Raw genomic sequence first — 22163 nt, 5'->3', positions numbered from 1 at the left:
ATCAGGCTAAAGAACCTAGTAGAAAAAGCTGGTTGGCCCCTATTAAACCTATTTTCATTATTAGAAACACCAGGCTGTCACACAATCCATCCCATTCCTGGAACGCATGCTGTTACCAAATTAGTACCCATATTATTGAGATTATACAATCCTAATCAATATTAATGCAGGTCTTAGTCTACTGAGTAACAGCAGTGTGAACTGGACATTTCCAGAGGTCTGGAAAGACTCTGGCTGAGCCAAATCCTCATATATGTAACAAAGCGCCATGCCCTCTCCACTAACAAGCCCTTTCTCAACTTGGTAAAACATTTTGTATCTGCTGCCTCCAGGATGACGTATGTTCATGCACATTCCTTTCCTTTGATCCTTACATTTTTCCTTTGTTGCGCTTTGCTATTTTTCTTTAAATTACTTATCTCAAATTTGATGTTTAGTAATAAAACAACGAACCAGCACTAAAACAATATCATAACCCACTTTGGCCTTAAAGAAGTTAAAACTATTTAATATATTCACATTTTATTAAATTACAAACAATACCCTTGTACTTAATGTCACTTACCTAAACACATTATAACACTCATCCTGTCTCTTTGATTAGCAATTACAGTACCAGACGCCATGCTGGGGTAGGTATCTTTCCAACACTAGCATCTGGTTGTTTGGCAGACTTCCCAGTTAGGCTGGCACATCTGAAGTTTCCAGAGGGCATGTCACATGCTGATGTTGCTACTGAATTCCTTCAGAGTCTTCTGATGAGCTTTTTTCCCTAGCCACTGAATAAGTGTGTGCAAAGTTGGATCTATTTTTGGATAAGTCCTTCCCAAATGCCTCATAGGAAATCTCTAATTAGACACTTTACTCCTAACAAAACATTAACACACACCTACCTATATATCTATATGTTAATTAAGTTATAGTTGTTTCCATGTTGTCGAAAGGGCCATTGTTTGAGACATTTAAAACTAGGCTGAATAGAGCATGAGAACAGCATGCAAAAGGCAACAATCCTGACTGGCAGAAGGATGGAACAGAACACTCAACTATTTTTAATTTCTAAACTGGATGGGTTGAATTGATTTTTTATTTCAAGTTTCAGCTTTTTAAAATTCTTTTAATTTAATGTAAAATCAATACTTTATTTAAATTTAGACTTACTGGTTTACATTTGAATTTATTTGCCCTTTATCTAAATTCTAGAGTAGTAGAAGATTAATATTTTATATTATATGTGACATCCTTTCTCTGCGGATTAAACCCTGCACCTGGAAGTTGATGGATTTCATCTATTAAGTCTTTTTCTAGAACTACATTTTATCATTTAAATTATTTTAGTAATCTGTGTAAAGGGGGAAGCTGAGCTCCCTGTAAGCTGCCACTGTTCACCTGAATTGGGGGAAAAAGCTAAATATATATTATGCAGCTCCCAGATGCAATACAGTACAGATATGTACAATTACTGCTGTATAATAGTGCACCTGATTTTATTATATGCCCACCTCTATCATGAAGGTAGGAGGACATTGTTCCCAGGATAGGAGCTTTGAAATTGCTGCTGGAGTATAGCAACTGCTCGCTGGGGCCTAGGGGAAGCAGATCTGTCACGGCTGAACAGGGAAGACGGAATTAGAGAGAGGTGGTGATTTGTAACCTCAATGCCAGACATGTGTTTTATGCATGATAAACTGAACCAAAGTAGAGATTAAAAAAAAAAGTCAACCTGAAGTGATCTTTGAAGTCCCTCCTGACCCCCTCAAGGCAGATGTGCCGTGGATCCAGTCTTTCCCAAGGAATACATTTACCCTCCCACCTGGTCCACCACAGTCCAAATACACATGGACATCTCTAAAAATGAAATCATATGGGAAAACATGACAGCATTACTCATGGCTAGTTATTTTAGGGAAGTGCACAACACCCTTTACCTTCAAGCTATACAATTTATAGTATGAAGTGACTCATCTCAAGTGTCCTCAAATTGCTTCCAGGTTAAGGACTAGACTGGATCTTTTCTTCTCCATTTCAAGTGTCAGAAAAAATATTACCAGTTTTCATTTTGTTAAATTTTTTTTTCAACTGTTAAATGAAAATTTTGTTTCTCATGTTTTGGTTTTTCTTCTCACTTTCCCCCCACACCTTGTCCCAGTGAAAAAGAGTTAAAGTGAGAGAAAATGGGTCATCCTCATTATTTGGAAAGAAAATTTCTAAAATTTTGAATTATTTCATTTTTTCCTCTGAACATTTGATTTGAAATTTCTCTGAAAAATTACTAATTTGACAATGATTTTTGTCCATAAAAATGGTTTTGGAAATCTCATTTTTCTATTTATTTTTTCGTTGAAAAAAATTGTTCAACCACCAGAACAGGATGTCTTCATCTGCCACTTCTTGTTTAGTCACTGGATCCTAAGAGGAAGACAAGCCTTCCTGAATTCTGTGTTTCAACTCAACGTCCCACAGTTAAATGACACAGGACAAGTGTCCTTTATTTTTATAAGTTCCGTTTATTTTGGGCCTGCTTCCACACTCTCACACTCCCTCAGGCCCCCATCAAAACTACTGAGAGTTTTCTTAGAATAGAGACTTCACAATAGGCTGATGAGGAGCATTTAAGGTATTAACCTCTTCTGTGACTCCTTCTGCTATTTACATTCTCTGCTATAGCTTTTTTCCTCCTATGGCTTCGCTGAGATGCCGGCATATAAAACAGATATTTGCAGATATGCTACAGATATTAGTGCCCCTGACACACCCAAGTAGTAGGGAAAATCATATTCCATCTAACTGGCTGAATACCTAGAATTTTTCAAGACTAGTCTATATTTCTAGGGTACTTACTCTTCCCACCCCATACCGAGAATGCACGCACACACACACTTTACCTAAGTGTGTGCATGGATTTGCTAAAATGGCACAATGGGGGAAATGATCATGTGATAACCTGCATGTGAAAGAGATTATGCAAATGTATCTGTGGGTGCGAGCTGGGAGCAGGCACCAGCACAGCAAGCAGGTGCTTGGGGCAGCCAAAGGGAAGGGGCGGCATGTCTGGCTCTTCAGCAGCAGGTCCCTCAGTCCCTCTTGGAGGGAAGGACCCACCGCCGAAGTGCCGCCAAAGAAGAAAGCGGCGTGGTGGAACTGCCGCTGCTGCTGAAGTGCCGCCAATCGTGATTTTTTTTTCCTGCCGCTTGGGGCAGCAAAAACCCTGGAGCTGGCCCTGGCTGGGAGGGATTTATAACTCTGTTAGCACAATCAACATTGGCTTTTTTTAAAAAGTCTGTGAAGTCCAGTTTTGAGAGTGTGTGTGTTAAAATGGGATAAATGGAATAAAAGTATGTCTTTTAAAAGGGACAAAAATGAAAGAAAGAAATGAAACAAAATGAATCCCAGTTATAAAAACCCCTAGTGACTGCACAAATTAAATGTTATAAATTATATACAATTGCAAGCAGTTGAGCAGGAAGAAGACAACAGCTTTTCAAGATAACTGAGGAAAACAACAAAGCTTGCTCCTTAAAGGGCAGTGAGGGAGTACAATCAATTTATTTAATCTTTCAGATTCAATGCGTCTTTCATACTCAAAACGTAACTGTGAATTTGGCATTACATGAAAAGTATGTCAAACAGAGTAAGGAAAAGCATCTCTATGAGTCATATGCTGCAGAGGCTGTAATAGATAAGAACAGCAGCTGAAACATGCAACTGTATTATAATATCAATACCTTGTTTACTCTTTAATTATCTGAAACAACTTCACTTTAGATGTCAAGAAAGGCATTATTTTTCATTCTCTAAACATCCACGCAATTCAAATAAAGTTTAGATTTTTAGGCATAATCCTATTTTAGTGGATCAATTTTTAACCAGAGAAACTGAAGCCAGCTGCGAAATTTTCTTAATGAGTGGTGCTGTTCTCAATTAAATAAGTGAACATTTAAAGTCACATTTTTTACTGCCCTTTATTTAATTAATTAATTAATTCCAAAGCAGGAGAAGCAGCAGGCAAAAATGGAGCTCTTCATCCATCATATCCCTAATCCTGGATTTTGAACTTCTGATCCTTTTAGATGCTGGAAACATATTTGAACATAATGAATTTAATTTTAGATGTTAGCATTAGTATTTTTGTCCTCCAAGAGATAGAAGTAGAAGGGATTTTTGTCTCAGTAATGATTAGGTTTATTTTTCATGCAAAATATTAATCTTTTTATTAATGAAATATACAAAATACTAACAATGCACTATTCATCCACAAATCTCTATGTAACTTTATGAGGAAAAAAACAAGGATCAATATCCCATTTTAAAGACAGAGAAATTGAGGCACAGAATCCATGGATGGGATTTTTCAAAAGGGACTAAGGGAGTTAGGTACCTTACCCCCAAAGTCAGTGGTAGTTGGGTGCCTGACTATTACCCTGGATTTGAGGGGGGGTGTATCCCAAAATGTCATCAAGCCAATTGCAACCAGATTATGTGCATTCAGCCACCATGAATTAATAAAATATAACACCACGTAGTTAAAGGTTAATTTGAAGACTGGCATTTAAATGCAAGGTCAAAACTTGTTGGCAGTTTCTGCTAATCAGAATAAGAGGAGGGGGGAAAAGTAAACAAGTAAGACTGAAAACCTTGTTGGTTGGAAGACCTTGAGTCTGGGCTCTTCTAATATTAGATGTTTATTAAAAGTTAGAAAAAGTAATGATCCAGTAGGGGTCATTATGACCTGTGTGTTTTGTAGAAGTTAGTTATAAAAGTCTAAATAATAGAGTACACTTTGAAGCAGTTCTCTGAAACCATCTTGATGGATGTTTTTCTGGACACCTTTTCTCCCCGGTGGCTAAGCAGTGGCCACTGCAAACCCACTGTTAATTACTCAGTACTATTCCAGAATTTAGGTAAATATCTAGGATGTTCTAAACCTATTGCTTAGGTCTGTCTGCTTAAATCTAATAAACTGCCGTGTTAGACAAAAGAACGCTTACTTGCATTTAATCTCTTATCAGAAAGAATTGCTATGTTCCCATTGATTTATTCCTGACACCACCTGGAGTGAAATAGGTAAGTTGCTCCTGCTCTGGGTTCTGAAAACCCTGGATAACAACTCCAGTAGGTGTTTTACAAAATCCCAGTATAAGCTGCTTGTTTAAGATCTTGGTGAGTCAGTGGCAGAAATGGAAGCAGAACCAAGTCACTTGTGTCCCAGTCCATGTGGCTCTGTATGATATGTATTTACAACAACCAAAACACTGTGCCTAAGTGACTGTGTCACTGATTCAGCAATGCCTAAGTGACTTAAGAGCACAAGTTCAATTGAAAACCATTTTCCAAGTAAATGGAACTGCGGCTCTTGTGTCACTCTGGGTCCATCTAATACAACGAAAAAAAGACCCATGGCATCAAGTCTCAGAGTCTGGATCAACTGATTTGGGCTCATGTTGTGGGAGTATAGAAACAGGAGTATAGACATTCAGGTTCAGGCTAAAGCCCAAGCTCCAAGACCGACCCCCCCCTTGCTGAGTTTCAGAACCTGAGCTCCAGCCCAAGCCCAAACAACTGCATTGCTATTTTTAGCCCTGTAGCATGAGCCCCACATCACCCGCCTGAGTCAGTTGACCTGGGCTCTGAGACTTGTTGCTGCTGGGGTTTTTTTGGTTGGGTGGACGTACCCTTAGGCACTTCTAAAAATCCCACCATGTGTTCTTAAATAAAAATATCATCAAGATAAACCTAAGGTCATACATAAGCATACATTAATTTTAAAGAACAACAGAACACTGTAGCTATGTAAAAACAAACATCTAAGTAAAGAAAAACATAGCTAACAATGTTTAACTTGGGCCCCAGACATCAAAGCACCAAACAAACAATATAGGATACCTCACCTTTTTACTATGTGAAAATTTAGACGGACAGCAGTGGCAGTGTTTTGATTCTGGTAGAACCTCACACTTTAATGATCAAGCCAAATTCATGCCTAGTTTTAGACCTGGTCAATTTTTTCCCATCTAAACTTTTGATAAAAATGGCTTTTGGATTAAAATGAAAATTTCCTTACTTATCTGATTGGTCCTCCCCATGTCAACTGTCTGTTACAGAATACATCCATGTATACACATCCCACCCCCAATACCACACACTATTGTAATATTCTTTGAACACAATATGCCTTGTGGGAAATCATTTGAAAACTAATAACTCACTGGTCCATAATATCATGGTGAAACGTATGCAGCAACATTATATGTAAAGTTATGAATTTCCCGTACCATGAGGTTAGCATACATTCAAACCCATGTAGCCCTGACTAGGCAGATGTTGTTAAACAGTCTAAACAAATAAATGTGTGTTTATCTCAAGTAGTAAACAGGGTCCTTCGGACAGCAAAAGAGGTAAACTCATTTCTCAAAGGCAAAGGACAAGCTGGCCTTTGACACAAGGTGTCAAAGTTGACTGGCAATTACTGGTCAAGGAGCCTGTATTGCTGACAGGCTGCTAGGGTCAGGGTTGCTGGACCAGGGCTGTAGCTGTACACAAACACTCAGGGTGTGATCTACATGTTGTTTAGCTGTTTGTGAACAGCCCAGCTTTGGAACCACAAGAGCAAAGCATTGTGAGGCACCCAAGGTTGCGGGGCAGGTGGTGACAACCCCTCACTGGTCTGGATTGAATCCCAGAATGTGACACTGTCCCATCTAAATCAACGGGACTACTTGTTTGAGTAAAGAGAGCAAGGAGCAATGGCTGTAGGATCTGATCCTTCGTAAGGTAAATTTGTTTTTTTTTTATTTATATCAAGCATATTTTTTTAAAAATAGATATTGCTAATTCTGCAAACCTTGTGTACAGTGTTTAAAGGAAAAGCTGTCCTCCCTTTGCTCGCTTTCAGGTATTTCCTCAATAATATTTTATTTTGGATAATTATTAATGGATCCTGCTCATTCATGTAAAGAATGGCACTTTGGGTGTTTTTTTGTTTCCATTTTTAGATAATTAAATGTCTCCAATTGGCATGATCTCATCTGAAGGCTGAGCCAGTTCTTAGAAGTGATAAATTACAATTAATTAATATTAAAATCATACTTCATTATTTTAACTGTGTGTGAAAAGAAAAATTTCCAAAAATGCTATCACAAATCTATTTTAAAAATATACTCTGAGTGTATTGTTGTGAGCATCTCATACACTGTGTAGACACATTTTCTCTTTTGTCTGGACAGTTATGTTATAGGACCATTGGACCTCTAATTTGTAACACTGGCAGTGCTTAAATAGTAAAAACCCCTTAGAATAGTATCTAAAGATTAAAATCAGTTTTAAACCCCATTGCTAAAACTATCAATGTTATTTTTAAAAAACTGATTCTGTATTTTTGACTTTTCAATTTTGAGAAATAGAGCATCTCTGTTATCTAATCTTTGTTCCTATCAGAGGTCTGAAATGGAGTAGCTACTAAAATTCCCAAGTATCTAAGTTTGCCTCCAGGACATATCGATTGTTGATCTTTATAAAGATGGTGTTTCTACTTCAAGGTCATATTTAAACGACTAAAAAAATGGGTGAGTAGAGACTTTCTTGCTGAGTACAGGCATTCACTTCATTTTTCTTTAAAAATTATACTAGGATTACAGTGTATTTAACCCACACACTTCTCAGCATTGCAGAATAATTCATGGAGAAGGTGCTCAGTGGCTATATGGTGGGAAACATCATTCCACATGTCTGCAGAAGATAGGGCTTGGGGTATATCTGCTCCAAATTATATTGTCCCAACCTCAACTCTGTAGGGATTCAGAATCAAAACGAGAACTGGATCAACATAATTTTATTGCTAAAGGTATCCCACTTATCTCCCAAGAAGAATTAAATGGCAATAGCTAACTGGGAGGCTTCTCAATAGCCACAGAAGTCAAGAGCCAATGAACAGGACAGGACCAGCCTTCAAAAACCTTAGCACCCACTTGTGTATCAGGGGCTTTATAACACACTTACGGTGGTGTGGAGAGTACATACACAGGTGTGAATAGCTGTGCAGACAGTCAGGCACAGTTTAGGTGAGTAAAGACATGCCAGAACCAAGCATCATGTACCCTATATGGTAACAGAGGGTCCTGTGGCACCTTTAAGACTAACAGAAGTATTGGGAGCATAAGCTTTCGTGGGTAAGAACCTCACTTCTTCAGATGCAAGTAATGGAAATCTCCAGAGGCAGGTATAAATCAGTATGGAGATAACGAGGTTAGTTCAATCAGGGAGGGTGAAGTGCTCTGCTAGCAGTTGAGGTGTGAACACCAAGGGAGGAGAAACTGCTTCTGTAGTTGGATAGCCATTCAGTCTTTGTTTAATCCTGATCTGATGGTGTCAAATTTGCAAATGAACTGGAGCTCACCAGTTTCTCTTTGGAGTCTGGTCCTGAAGTTTTTTTGCTGTAAGATGGCTACCTTTACATCTGCTATTGTGTGGCCAGGGAGGCTGAAGTGTTCTCGTACAGGTTTTTGTATATTGCCATTCCTGATATCTGACTTGTGTCCATTTATCCTCTTGCGTAGTGACTGTCCAGTTTGGCCAATGTACATAGCAGAGGGGCATTGCTGGCATATGATGGCATATATAACATTGGTGGACGTGCAGGTGAATGAACCGGTGATGTTGTATCTGATCTGGTTAGGTCCTGTGATGGTGTTGCTGGTGTAGATATGTGGGCAGAGTTCGCATCGAGGTTTGTTGCATGGGTTGGTTCCTGAGTTAGAGTTGTTATGGTGCAGTGCGTGGTTGCTGGTGAGAATATGCTTAAGGTTGGCAGGTTGTCTGTGGGCGAGGACTGGCCTGCCTCCCAAGTTCTGTGAAAGTGAGGGATCATTGTCCAGGATGGGTTGTAGATCACTGATGATGCGTTGGAGAGGTTTAAGCTGAGGACTGTAGGTGATGGCCAGTGCTCCCAATACTTCTGTTAGTCTTAAAGGTGCCACAGGACCCTCTGTTACTTTTTACAGATTCAGACTAACACGGCTACCCCTCTGATACTTGATACCCTATATGGCTCTCTATACTCGCCCAAACAATGCTTCCCCTGTCTACACTAATTTTAGCAGTGGAGCATCCCACTGCCTCAGTCTTTCCCTGCCACAGGGAAAGGCCCCAGAAGCAGGAAAAGGCCCTGGCAGGGAGGAGACAGCAGGAAAAGGTTATGGCAGCATCTCTGCTGGAAACTTCCTCACTACTTCCCCCTGCCAGAGCTTTTCATTATCATATGTAGCTACATATTTCAGTGTGGACACAGCCTGCATTTCACTGTAGCTACACATACCCTTGCACACCATTGCCAGTGTAGACAAGGCAAGGATCTGCAAAGGTCACATCCAACGGTCTAAGGAGCAGAACAGTGTGCACATTATACAAGGTACTTCTTATGCAAGGTGATCAATCCTAAGATTTTTACTTGTTAAAACTGGCCAAGAGTAGCCACCAATTTGCCATGATTATCAATTTTCTATAAGGCAAGACTTAAAAATCTAGCAGCTCTTTAAACTTTCAGCAGCACACTAGTATTCAAATGGTTTTAGACCTGAAGTATTCTGAAGTAAAATCCAAAATATTTTTCTAATTTAAAAATCCCTTTAAAATAAGCAGTTTTCAAGGGTTTTCAGAATTGCAGAGCACGCACAGTTGCCAGAGTTTCAGTAAACATGGAAAACCAAAGAGAATAAAATATTGCATTCCACTGAAACAAGAACATATTTGTTTAATCAGTTTTGCAGTTTATTTATGTGCTGAGTTTTAGGAACAGCTGCAGAAATATCAGTTTAAATTTGAGTGTTTTCAAACCCCTCAAATTTTGCATTTTCATGAAGTTAAAAATACTAATTTCACATCAAAAACAAGATCTTTTCAAGATGCAAATTTTCAAAGCCACCTTTTACTCAGCACATGAACATAAGAATGGCCATACTGGGTCAGACCAAAGGTCCATCTAACGCAGTATCTTGTCTTCTGACAGTGGCCAATGCCAGATGCCCCAGAGGGAATGAACAGAACAGGTAATCATCAAGTGATCCATCCCGTCGCCCATTCCCAGCTTCTGGCAAAGTATACTGGAATGAACTCCATTTCAAGTGAGGAATCTGAAAACCATTTTGAAATTTTAGCTCTATTATCAAAATCAGAATGCAATGTTAACAAGTCAGATGTTCTATAGCTTCACCTTTCTTTGTTAATACTTCAACATTTCTCTACTTCAAAAGGAAATAAAAGGCTTAGGGAGGAAAATAGCTTTTGCATTAACTACATATACTTCAAAAGGATTTACAAGTGACCCTAGAGTTCTCATTTCCTAAACTCTTTGAAAATGGGCATATTAGTAAATGTTAAGCAATACTTTCATAATTTGTTCACCTTTAACATGGCAGCATCCTAGAACTGAAACTGAGTGATTTAATTTGAAAAAATGAACCTATTTAAAATATATTACTTGAGATGTAATAAGTTTGTGCAAAACATTTACCTATCCCTTTTCATTCTTGTGTTCTAATCATCATAGAGTTTCACAAGCCTGTAATCCCCTGCTTTACTTAATCCACCAAAGTTTCCCCATCTCCTTTGATAACTCCCTCTTTACATTCCATGTTTTCCCACAAACCCAATTAACTATCATTTAGCTCCTCCACAAAGTAAATGAGAATGAGAGAATAAGAACCCCCTGAAAATATAGGAAACGCTTCACCCTTACAAATAGGCCTAAAATGCCTATCACACTTTGAGAACTACAGAACTATACAACCAATGTACAGTGGTGATTGTGTCATTGGGATATGGCCCCACTTAAATATGAGAAGGTAAAATCAGAGTAAAATAAATTTGTCTTTATCCCCAGAATCTGTGACCCAGGGATCTCTTGGTGCTAACTGGCAGAGGGTACAGGAGTTCATAAGGGTTACAGGGATGACCTGGGTTTGATATGTACAATACAAGTCCCCTAAAGAATGTCATGTTAGGTCTCTTCTGTAAGCATGTGTCATGCTGGTCCTCATGATTATGATGAAACGTTTGTACAGAAAACATGTATGGAGTTGTCAATATATACAGACAATTATCTTCTCAAGATCTGTGACTTGGGGCTGGTCATCAGAAGGTGATGAACAAGTTTCTTTCAGGCAAGACATGCTAATGTACACAGACAGGTTGATAAAGTAGTGTATACTTCACAATGAACACCTATTTACAGCCTAAGCAAAATGCTAATCAAGTGATTGCAAAGTCTCCAGGGGAGACTCGGGTGGGGGCGGAGAAAGAAGGGAGCAGCAGATTAACCCATTTTACAAATGAAGACAATGAATCGTTGGAACTATATGTGTGGTGCAGATTTACACCCAGTTATCCTTCACCAAGTGGAAGAGCTGCCAGCTGTCTTGTCTTATGAACAGATCATCATCCTCAGTCTGGCTCTTAAACACTGGGAGAGAAACGTTGGGAGAGCTTTACGAGACGGGGAATATCATGTTAGTGACGCTCACACTCTAGAAAGTGTTTTATGATTTTATTTTATATGTAACCTTTTGATTCCATTCATTCTACTTGCTTCTTCTCAAATCTCTGTTCTTTGTTAAATAAACTTCTTCTTGTTACTGTCAACGTATCAAAGTGCTATGTGTTAAGCAGAGCTGTGATCTAAGGTGTAACTGGTGAGCTGGCTGTATGGTTCCTGTGGAAGCAGAGGATCTGGGAATTTTGGAAGTGTCCAATGGATGGGGGCTGGCCACTCCAGGGGGACTCTTGAAGGACTTGCGAGTTGGCATGTGCATATATTGTTAACTTGTAAAGGGAGTGTGCAGGGCCTGTGTAAGCCTACAAGGTAGTGCTTGTGTTGCCAGAGGCTGGTGAACTGACCCACAGTAGGCACAGACAAGGCTTCCTCACACTATGGGAAGATGGTAGCGAGGTACCTAATGACCCTGGATGCCCCCAGGAAGCATCACTGTATCATTGAGGGTACATCTACACTGCACGCTTCTTTCAGTGACATGTAGTGTACATACTCATGTAGGCCCCCTAGCATGGGTACAAATAGCAGTGCAGAGAGCAAGGCACGGCTTAGGTGAGTAGAGTTAAAACATGGCTGAAAGCTGTAGGTAAGTACTTGAGACCTATCCTACACGGTTCTCTACTCACCCAAGCCACAGCGTCCATATTGGTATTTTTAGCAGAGCAGGATCTGGCTGCCTCCCCACTGCTGGAACCCTTCCCTGATACAGGGAAAGACTCCAGCAGTTTTATGCAAGGCTCTGACAGGGGGTAGGTAGCTGGGAGCGGCTGAAGTCTTTCCCTGCTGCATCCCCTCTGCCAGAACCTTTCACAGACACACGTAGTTACCCACCGCAGTGTGGATGCAGCCCGCTTTCTACTGCGATATGTAGCTATGCAAATCCCACACATTGCTGCGAGTGGTATGTAGTGTAAGATGTAACCTTACAGAGATTAATCTAATAGAACTTCACAACTCTTCAAGATAAAGATGGAGGCTCCGGTGCTCCTAACTCAAGTACCTATGTGCTCATTCCATAAGAAGCCTCCAAAGCAACAGCAAATCCTCCCTGTATATCCAGACAGCCATCGCAGAACATTAAGGAACCCATCCAAGTGTGCTCTTAATTAAGGAGTACACGTACAGCTAAAGTAAGATACAGTCCTCCACTTACATTTTAACCTGAACTCGCTGTTGTACATTCTTCACACAGTGCATAAGAAAACAACATATTGCAGAGTTAATAATCAGCTAGAGAACAAGCGTTCAATGATTACAGAAAAGCAGCAACTTCGAAAAATAGATCCTATGCCAAAGCAACGTCCCATTATATTACAAGCAGAACCATAAACTCCAGTGACACCCAAGTATAGGAGGAAGCTGATTGACAGTAAATGAAGCTGAATCTTTCTTTGAAAGCTTTGTTTAATATATGTAATGTAAGTACCACTTTTTCTATATTTAGTAAATATTTTAAAAAAATAATTTTAGAAGAGAGGAAGATGTCTTATAAATAGGTAAAAATATGAACTTTAGAATAAATATTAGGTAACATTCTAGTATACTTCACCACCTTAGTCTAAGATGAACTTCAACAAATTAATTTAGACAGGCCCAAGCCTCAGTTGGTATGAATGGAGACTGATTTACAATGTCTGACTATTCAAGGAATATTAAACAGAAGTTGAAAAGAAAAAAAGCCCTAGATTTTAGTATTTCACCTTTCATACCCTCACTGCTATAGAATTTTACTGCTGAAATATAGATGAGTTGAACTTGTCATCAACTTATATTTAGCATTTAAACGAGATTCATCAGCATCAATATTTTACAACTTAATAGTCTCAGCCTCGGTAGGCTTAAGCCATCTACATTTTCACCAATACTTACTGCGTCTTGATAGCTGAGGACCTCCAGGATGCTATTGAGTAATTCTACACAGTACTTCTTGTCTTGAAGCTGAAGTTGTTGCTCTTCCCTTTGTTCTAGTAATTCTTTCAGTTCTTTTGTAATCACTGGAAGCAGAATGTCCCTGCATTCTGGAAAGTAAAATATTCTCTTATGAAAAGGAAAAAATATGTCAATGCTATTTTGAAATAAATCCTCCTTGAAACAGTGAAGCACAATAAGCTCTTCCTTTCTCAGCTTTAATAGCAGAAGTCTCCATCACCTTGATTTTCTTGATTTCTCTCTCATGCCCCAAGGACTCTTCAACATCTTTGATGCCTTCGCTGCTTACCAATATACTTCACACATAAATGACAAACCAGTTGAGATAAAATGCTAACCTGCCTTCAGCCAAGTTTGGAGTGTTGTGTAATGCCATGGACACTTGTCTGTGAATACTTGTTGACTCCATGTATGAAAGATTGCAAAGAATGCCTATATTTCTTTACAAAGTGAAATGCTGTATTTAAATCAGTCTAGGTTTATTCTCTGTTGAGATGTTGGGTTGCTTTTGTTTTTGTGGTGTGTTTCATTTGTTTGTTTGACAGGAGTAAGATTGCTTTTCTAGCATGATTGTTCTAAGGGGAATGTTTGAGACATGAAAGGATTCACACATGTCCAGAAAGTAAAATATGGCTAAAAACAATAGAGATCTACATTTGATAGCAAAAGTTAAGTAAATTTGAACCCTGCAGAGAGACCCATTCAACAGACATGGAAAACTTTTGAGACTCCTATCTGCAGCAGAAATTCCAGATATTAAGAGCTGAGCCAATTTCTGTCCTCATTTTCAACTGAACAACCCCACTGAAATGAAAAGTCTGATGTATCTCCAGCTCAAACTAATTGATATTTTATCTAGGAGAACTGTTTCTGGGAAAGTTTTGGAGAAAGCACTACATTAACTAGAAATAAACAACTGTAAGAAAAGCTGAGTGGCTACAGGTAAAGAATAGGGATATTTCCAAAAGACTGGATGTTACATACTACCAAATAATTATTAATCAATAATGTTGAGTATTATTTTCATTATAAAGCTGAGTCTAACGTGAGCAAACAGGATGTAGTGAAACAGTGAATGAGGCAGAGGAGAGGTCACTTTAACTGCACTTTCCTCTCACGTCTATAAAAACCATCCAGCAAGAGATCAAAGCTGAATGTAGCTTTAGAGGTTTCAGTTTAGAACAAAAGAATTACAAGAAATGTGCAGACCTGTTGAAAACTTTTCAGTGAAACACTGAGCTGAAATTTTGACCAATTTGTTTCAGGTGACACCTTGTACCTTAAAATTGTTTTTGTGAACAAACAAACAAAAACTCTTCATCACGCTTTCCCTTTTCACTCAGAATATGTCTAATTTCTACTTGCAGATGAGTTTATTTTCTCCAGAAAGGGAAAACTTTTGAATGAACAAAACAAAACAAACCATGAAGCCTTTTTTTAATTCAAACAAATGTGCATTAAAAACTCACATTTTTAAAAGCTTTGCTTTTCGTTGGGATTTTTTAACTCAATACCTTGTAACTTCACTGTAACAATATAACTTCATTATATTCATGACCCCCCGTAAACTTCTAATTGCTGAAAATTAATATTCAGTAAAGATAGTAGACCATCAAAGCAGTGAGACCAGGTGAGTAAGGTAATATCTTTTATTGGACTAACTTCTGTTGGTGAGAGACAAGCTCTATCTCCTGCAAGCTTGTCTCTCTCACTAACAGAAGTCGGTCCATTAAAAGATATTACCTCACCCACCTGGTCTCTCTAATGCCCAGGGACCAACATGGCTACAACTACACTACATAAATCAAATCAGCTGACATTTTCATCATGGTTTATTACTCTTAGTATGCACCTTGATCCAGCAAGACAATTAAACATGAGTAGTCTCACTGATGTCAATGGGATTGGTCATGTGCTTAAAATTAAGCACACATACTTAAGTGTTTTGCTGGGTCAGCATCATAGTGCAACTAGAGTACATGGTACTCCAACAATCAAAAAAACAGAACCCTGCCATGTGGATGTTACTATCCAAGTTGAATACAGCAGTTTTACACAGATTAGTCATCATCTACTCAGCTGAGTGTGCCATTAACATACATAACTTTTTATATTAAACTGAAAAATGTGTTTGTGACGCAAAATCCTCTTGGTGCCAACTGGCAGAGGGCCCAGAGGAAGCATAGGATTTTACAGAGATCCCCTTGGTCAGATAAAAACATACTAACTTCACCAAAAGATGGCATATAAAGTCTCTATTATGAGCCAGTAACCCACTGGTCATCATAAACATGCAAAATGTATGGATAATATTTAGCAAGTTATGTATCTATACTGGAAATTATCTTCTCAAAGTCTTGGAGTTAAGGCAGGGGACTTTGGTAACAAGTAAAAGAATAGGGGTTATCCTGTTCTTGAAAAAGAACAAAGAACTGTCCTGTTACCTCTAAGGGTACCAAGAGACGCTCAGCATCTTTCACCTAGCAGGCAAGCTGACAGAGTGACTTGTCTCACAAACAGAAGATCACAGCCAAGCCAGGCTGTAAAATGCTGGCAGAACTTTGGGTGAGCTTTTCTCTGTAAGATATGAACATATGTAGTTAAATAAGTCTAGGCTCTACTTGGTATCACTGTGTTAAATAAGCTTTTACTTGTTTTCATTATAAACTTATTTAAGTGCTGTGGCAATCTAGTAAGCTGGGGTGTAGTGTTCCTTTGGGAGCAGTGAGTCTGTAAATCTGAGTGTGTCCAGTGGAACAGGGGCAGGACACTCCAGAATGCTTGGAGGGCTCAGGGGTTGGACTGTACCTATCGCTAACCTGTAGAGTGACTGTGGGGCCAACGAGGCCCAGAGGGGAGTGTTTGTGTTGCTCATGGCATGTGGGATTGGGGAGCTGACCCCCAGGCAGGCACAGACAAGACCTCCTCATGCTATGGGCAGGTGATACGAAGGTGCCTCATAACCATAGGTACCCCCCAGGAAACCTCAATATTTCATACGTCTAAGAAAATGTACAGATTGTCTGCCTAATATGGGAAATTCCTGACAAATAATTTAACTTTCAACTCCTGACAGCAGGGACAGCACGGTCCTTTGGACAGGTCATGGGACTGGGAGCCAGAAGATCCAGCTTCTATTCCTGGCTCTGCCACCAACTTACCATGGGACCTTATGTAAATCACTTAACCACCTGTGCCTCCATTCTCCCATCTGTAAACTGATGATACTGATTCTTACCACTCACATGCCCCTTTGTAAAGTGCCTTGAGATCAACAGATGTTAAATTCAACAAGATAGCAAAGTCCCAGTAATATATTAATATTGATTCAGGGAGTGGTCTTTTAGCTTGTTTTTTTTTACCATAAAACTAAGCAGGGTAACATCTGTGGCAAGGGAAACAACAGCCAGAAGCGTCTTAAAACCCAGTTGCAATCCTTTGACTGATGCACTTGGTTGCAGACAAAAGATCAAAGACAAGTTCAGTCAAATGACAAATCCAAATTGTGATTAAGAATACTGTACAGCTACTTAAATAGAAACCAAGATATTTGTCTCCCTTTTAAAATTGCTGGGAAATAGTTTCCTTTTCAAAACATGTTTGCAGAGGGACCTCCACAATACAGAACTTCTGGGCCGGGTTTCTCAAAAAACTGCCCTCTTCATCCAGCATTATGTAGTTTGAATTCTCGACCACTTCACAACAATATCTGTATGGTATACTTGTAGGTAAGTTTTGCTTTTTCCTAGCTTTCCAAGACCCAGTATATGTGGGGAAAATCAATATGTATGAATGCAAAGCACTGACCATTAATTGCTCAACCCTTTGATAGTTAACAGCACTTGTGCTGGCCCTCCGCAAAAAAGATGTGAATTTCACCTTCAATGAACTAGTTGCAAGTTTATTTGGGAATAGAACACAGGTGATTTCCAGCTGTTATCCAGATAGTTATACCCAATAGTCCAAATTGGTTATTTCAAAACTCAGTGGCCATGAGAGGCCCCAACAACATGGAAGAAAGGCGATCCAGAGAAAAATTCCTACCTGACCCTGACAGACAATCAGCTTGGTGCAGACCACACTGGGAAACACCATCTCTGTTTGATACATTTGCTATCCCAGAAACAACCCCCACTGATGCCATCAATAACCCAGAACAAAAATCACAACCCCAAGGATGGGTAGGTGGAAGCCAATGCCTGACCTTGCATCTGGCAGCCCTCACATACGTCCTATAAAGAGGGACAGGCAAAAGCCAATTTGCTGGCTAATAGGACACTGGTCTCTATCACTACTCCACCAAGCAATCAGTACCATGAAATGATTTAATTTCCCCCCTTTTCTGCCACTGCCCCCTTCCAAGTCCTTCTAGAGCACCCTAGGTAAGTAATGGGAATGCTTTCCCTTTATCATGCATCAGCTAGAGAAGAATCCAGATCACCCGCTTATAGCACTGCAGAGTCAATAGGCAAACATGAAAGACTGAGACTAAAACTTACTGTACTCAGGATGTATGCAATCGTCACTGCATACACAACATGTCTGCTGCCAGCAGGTAAGAAAATGCCATTTTTACATAGTATCTTTTGTAACCATAAATACAGGTTCAAGCAAACTAGCTGTACCTTAACTCAGTTCTCACCTTTTAGGTCAGTCTTATAGGTTACCTATCTTTTTGCAGTAGACGCAGCAGTAACTACTCTTTAAAACTTATTGTAAAGCTACTTGGGTTTACATATTTAAGCACTACAAAATGCTAACTTTTAACTAATGTTCATTCATAAATATTTCAGGTAATATACACATTGTTTTTAAATACTGAACCAACTGCATATGCAAGACACTTGTAAACATGTCTACTGATGTTTGCTTGTATAAGGAACTGAACAGGCAGTTATTCAATAGTTCTGAAAAATATATAATCCTAGCTTTCAAAAATATCACATCAGTGAATTAAACCAATTTGGTCAGTTACAAAATCTATGGTGATTGCTATGCAGCTGCTATGACTGCTCAGTACATACAATTATAGAAGTTTACAAATTCTCTTGTTCAGTTATCTCAACCATCTCAGCTTCCCTTAACTTCCAGGAAATGAGTCCTGAACATTACACAGAGGAACAAATGTCATACCTTCCAGGAAAAACATCTACACTGATTGGCCCAAAGAATGAAATTCAGCTTCACCAAATACAGTCTCCCCAAGATGCCTGAAACTTAGCAACTATAAAAATTCCCTTCGGGTATCTTGCAAGAGAGAGGATGCAATCGAGTTGTAAATCCCCCAAAATTATATACTTACAGAACTTTGTCTCAAAACTATATTGAGACATCAAAACAAGCAAAGGCTTTTTCCTAGGGATATTTTATACTTCAGCTAAAGGGTACTTTAAATTATGAATCAAAGAAAATTCAGGACTTCAAGGTATCTCCTAAATTGTGCATGCAAATGGTGAGATTTTAGTTATCATGATACACACACATAGATTTATCCATGTGCCAAATGTATATGAAAGTTGATAACTATTATTTTGCTGCACTCCCACCATCACAGAGAAGCAAATCCCTATCATTGTCTCTTATTAATTACTTCCCCCCACCCCCCCATGGTAAAAAAAATAAACCCTGACAACTTGGTTTTGTTTTACTTTCCTAGTATAAAGCCACTCCAGGTGTTTTACAAACATTAGTGAAACAAGGCTCACAATACCCTTCTGATGTAAACAAGCATGATTCCCTATTTTACTCATAGGGTAACTGAGGCAGAGATGCTGAGTAATTTTGGTTAAGATCACACAGCAAGTCCATGGCAGTGGCAAACTGCCAGCCTCCTGATGCCCAGCCCTGTGCTTTAACCACTAGGTCATGCTTCCCATTCTCTACTAAGGTTACATAAACTGTTATACAAATCCCTATCAAACAGACTATCAAAATGAAATATGCAACTGATTGTCTGTCTATGCCACATTTTCAGTTACCAGCATCATCTAGATTCAGTTGTGAGTAAAAGCAATGCCAAGCTAGGCTGAAACTCATAAGCTCCAAAAGTTAAGTCAGATAACTTCAGAATAAATGCAGTTTAAAAAAATAACCCTCTCATTGTAGACAGTGCATAAGTAGTTCAATAATGTTTTTCCAACGTGAACCAAAGAAACTTTATAGTGTGTGATTTTGATTTAGGAAATTGTGTTAATTTTGAGGCCAAGTTCTATTTTCTGACTGGCTGTCAATAATGCATTAACCTTATCAATTATGGAAATTTATAACAGTCTTAGAGACAAGGTGGGTGAGAATATTTTTATTGGATCAACTAAATATTTTTATTGGATCCAATAAAAGATCTCACCCATCTAGTCTTTCTAATATCCTGGGTCCAACATAGCTACAACATTGCATACAACTTATGAGTCTGACTTTTTTCAATTATCCTTGAAAATAAAATCCTTGTAATACAGATCTTGGACAACACATTTGCTGAGTGATTAGGCAGTGGTCTTGTGATAAAAGCACAGACTAGAACTCAAACCTCCTGACTCCCAGTCCTATCTCATTATCTACACAGAGAGAAGCCACGGTTTGGACACTGTGTACTGTGTGTACTGTAAAGGAACAGAACTGTGTGTACTGTAAAGGAACAGAAAAACTGAACCCACATGGATTACTGTTATTAGGTTATTGAATCAAGTTGTTCAGCAATGTTAAACTGTGGCTGAGACATTTTAGTATGAGTCCATACAGAGACAAGTCTCTCTATGCTCTGTGTTATAGGTATTTGTGCTTTCTGAGCTAATAAAGAATCCTGTGCCTTCAAAGAACAGAAACCAAGTTTAACATATGTTACAGAACCCTATATCCTTTAAACCCAAGGCATATACAGAGTGCTATGATCTTAACATTGGTAACTGAAGTTTCCACAGTGGTTTACCTCTTCTCCCCTATGCTCCCTAGAGTAAAACAACAAACTGCAACTAATTTTCTGTAACCACATATTCATAGTACTTTGACGCCTTTTACACTTAGGCAATACATGTTTTAGAATTCTTTAAAGCATAAACTTATAGCACCCACCTGTAATGCAGACAGGAGAGAGACTCCTGGGTCTATATGCCCCCATACCACAACAACCCAAGACAACAAGGGTAGGGACTGGGAGTGTCTCAAAATTGCAACCTCTGGGCAATACACTGGCCGGGGGTTCCTAAAACCTCAGCTATTCATGTAAAATCATAGCACTCCCTTTTGTGTCAGCATTAGAGCTACAATATTTCTTGACTCAGACTCATATCTAGAAAGCATTCACCAATGCCACCAACCCCCAAAAGGGAAAGAAAATATACAGATGGAAAGAAAACATACACCACTGAACTACTTTTATGCTGAATATACAATGCAACTGCTATGGAATATTTACAATAGAGGTGCATACTCTTTCACAGCCTCAATTAAACTCCATGAAAAAGTAACAATATTTCAAGGGTGGCTCTTTAAAAAAAATAGCTGGAAGTCTACGATTCTAAACCTACTCTTGGGCCAAATTGTATTCAAATACACAAGACTTAAATCATAACTGCAGCAGCTTACACAATTATTCAGAAAGCTCCACCACAGGAATGGCATATTCCCTTACATTTAACCAGACTGAAAGTAACTTGCTTCCTAAAGAGACGTTCCTTGATGTCATCTTCCTAACTGATGTCAGGTAGAACAGAAATCCTACATTCCACTAATACATGACCTACCACAGCAACTGCAAATCATTTTCTTCTCTTGTCTATTCCCTCCACCCCATCCCTTCTCCAGATGACTTAGATTTTTAACAATTATCCAATGATTTCCAATATATCTGGTAACTGAAGTCTGGATGTTAAAAGTTATTATTTAAATAATATCATTAGCACAGTAAAGACATTTGGGTCTCCTTCAGCAGAAATCACAGTTCAGGCTTCATTTCAGAATGCTTTAAACATAGAATCAAAATGATGATAAAGATTTGAAGCCACTTTGTCCCCCCATGGAACACTAATTCTGAATCCTTGGCAGGCCTGTACTCATACCCATCTGTTAGGATGGCTTCATGCCCACTCACAAATCGGGACATAGGTGTCACCTGAATATAGATTTAAAGCACAACTTTGAAAATAAAATCAGCAAACAAAATCCTTTCAGCAGTGAGAGACTTCTGAGACACCCCATGTTTCTTGACAAAAGGAGACATCTGTTCACAACTGTGGCCATTACAACTTAAACCATCAATTGTATTCCTTCCTGCTCCTAGGCAGAGGTGCGCAGGCAGCTGTGCATGCAGCCTCCGCTCGCAGGCGCTGCCCCCGCATCTCCCATTGGCCGTAGTTCCCGGCTAATGGGAGCTGCCAAGCCAGCACTTATGGCGGGGGCAGCGCGCAGAGCCGCCTGTCATGCCTCTGCCTAGGAACTGCTAAGGTGCGAACCCCCCAGGACCGGCACCCCGAGCCCCTTCCCATGCCCCAACCCCCTGCCTTGAGCCCCCACCCACACCCAAACTCCCTCCCAGAGCCCATGCCACACAACTCTCCCCCCCCTACACTTCAAGCCCCTCTTGGCCATTCCTCAACCTAGGAGCAACAGGGACATGTCACTGCTTTCGGGGAGCCACACGGAGCCAGGTAGGGAGCCTGCTGGCCCTGCACCAACTGGAACTTTAAACTGGACTTTT

At 39.4% G+C, this 22163-nt stretch overlaps 1 protein-coding gene across 1 annotated transcript in view; it reads right to left on the bottom strand.

Annotated features, from left to right (window-relative positions):
• DOCK2 (dedicator of cytokinesis 2) overlaps window positions 1-22163 on the bottom strand; it is a 500577-nt gene that overhangs the window by 300502 nt on the left and 177912 nt on the right. Inside the window, exon 26 of the mRNA XM_054038081.1 lies at window positions 13412-13560. Coding sequence (XP_053894056.1) covers window positions 13412-13560 — 149 coding nt within the window. The remainder of the gene's footprint in view (window positions 1-13411; window positions 13561-22163) is intronic.

The sequence above is a fragment of the Malaclemys terrapin genome, chromosome 8 (genome assembly GCF_027887155.1).
Source record: "Malaclemys terrapin pileata isolate rMalTer1 chromosome 8, rMalTer1.hap1, whole genome shotgun sequence".
Taxonomy (NCBI): domain Eukaryota; kingdom Metazoa; phylum Chordata; order Testudines; family Emydidae; genus Malaclemys; species Malaclemys terrapin.
This window is presented reverse-complemented; position numbering and strand designations above follow the sequence as displayed.